The sequence below is a fragment of the Octopus bimaculoides genome, chromosome 22, assembly GCF_001194135.2.
Source record: "Octopus bimaculoides isolate UCB-OBI-ISO-001 chromosome 22, ASM119413v2, whole genome shotgun sequence".
Taxonomy (NCBI): Eukaryota; Metazoa; Mollusca; class Cephalopoda; order Octopoda; family Octopodidae; genus Octopus; species Octopus bimaculoides.
The window spans coordinates 8,123,753-8,125,222 of NC_069002.1; the positions used below are offsets into that span (position 1 = coordinate 8,123,753).

Here is a 1,470-nt window from a genome sequence, read left to right on the forward strand (position 1 = left end):
TATATATATACCTTCATGTCCTGGATTCTGCTGACCTCATCATCGACAACTTGCCGTCTGGTTTCTTCAACTTATTAACCTAAATTTACTTAAGATATCAAAACTGAGTTCTTGTTCTCGCCCTATATTTTCTTGATCTAAAGCACTTTAGATGTTGAAATTGTTAAGTATCGTCGCCACACCCATTATACCTTCTCCTCTGGCGTCACATCAAGTGCACATCACTTGAAAGTATGGTGTCACATCTATATGAGTGTCTTTCTTTATTTGCGTTGCAAAAGCTTCAGCAAGATCATAACACTTTTTATTGAATAGATGCACTCACACACACACACACACACACACACACACACACACACATGCACTTACAAACAAAACAACACTCGCATAAGCACATATACACATACAGACTTACATACACAAAACACATGCATTCACACATAGACACACAGGCACAAACACACACATACACATAACACACGCACAAACGCACACACACACACACATACAACCATGCAAACACCCACACGTGCATCCTAATCTTTCTACCAATTATCTACATGGATTACCATTGAACTTTAAAAGCTCAAAGACAATATAATTTATTGGTATATTTATTTTTTTATATATTTAAAAATTTTTTTGTGAAAAAACATTATTTTCATTTCCCCTCCTCTTGAAAATTTGCCACGCAATGAAAGCCGGTTAGAAATTCTTTATAATATTCCTTATACACATCTATATTAAAATATGCTTTCAGTTTAGCATTCTGCCTTCTTATTATTATTCTTTTTCATTTGTTAATCTAGATGCGGCATCGGTTTGTATGGTTAGCGCTCCTCTCTAGAAGTTTACTTTTCATTCCTTACTTCATATTTTGCAATTACAAACCAGAAGGCTATGGTACAAGAACAATACCTGTGTACTTAGAGAACGATTATATGTTTTTTCTGGGTACAATATTAATGGCATTCTCATCCGGCTACTACACCAGTGTCTGTGTGATGTACGCACAATAGTAAGTACAAAACTATTAGTTCTTCTTTTATTCACTATGCAAAATAAGTTTGACAAATTATCTGAAGCAACTGTTCATAGGCCCTTGCATGGCTGGGCAAAGAATCTCGCTTTGTAACCATATGGTTTGGATCGGAGATCAGTGCTGATGGTCCGTGTCACCTTTGGCAGGTGTCTTCAACTACACCTCCCCAATTATTCCGTGTTTGAACTTCTTTCTTTTAAGAAATGTAAGACTTTCTTCTAAAAGTAAGACTTATTTCCTGAAGACGGAGGCTCGTCTTATCTTATGATGGAATCAATCTACAAACATTATTATGGAACACCGAGCCCCAAGAAACAGCTGTTGGATTTGTAATACTGTTCCTCATTCCCTTTAATTCCCTATATCCTTTCTATTCTGTGTAAGTCGGACCTTTATATATATATATATATATATATATATATATATAT

At 35.4% G+C, this 1,470-nt stretch overlaps 1 protein-coding gene across 1 annotated transcript in view; it reads left to right on the plus strand.

Moving 5' to 3' along the window:
- LOC106869942 (equilibrative nucleoside transporter 1) overlaps positions 1-1,470 on the plus strand; it is a 21,167-nt gene that overhangs the window by 15,926 nt on the left and 3,771 nt on the right. The window contains exon 14 of the mRNA XM_014915884.2: positions 810-1,018. Within this exon, the coding sequence (XP_014771370.1) occupies positions 810-1,018 (209 nt within the window). The remainder of the gene's footprint in view (positions 1-809; positions 1,019-1,470) is intronic.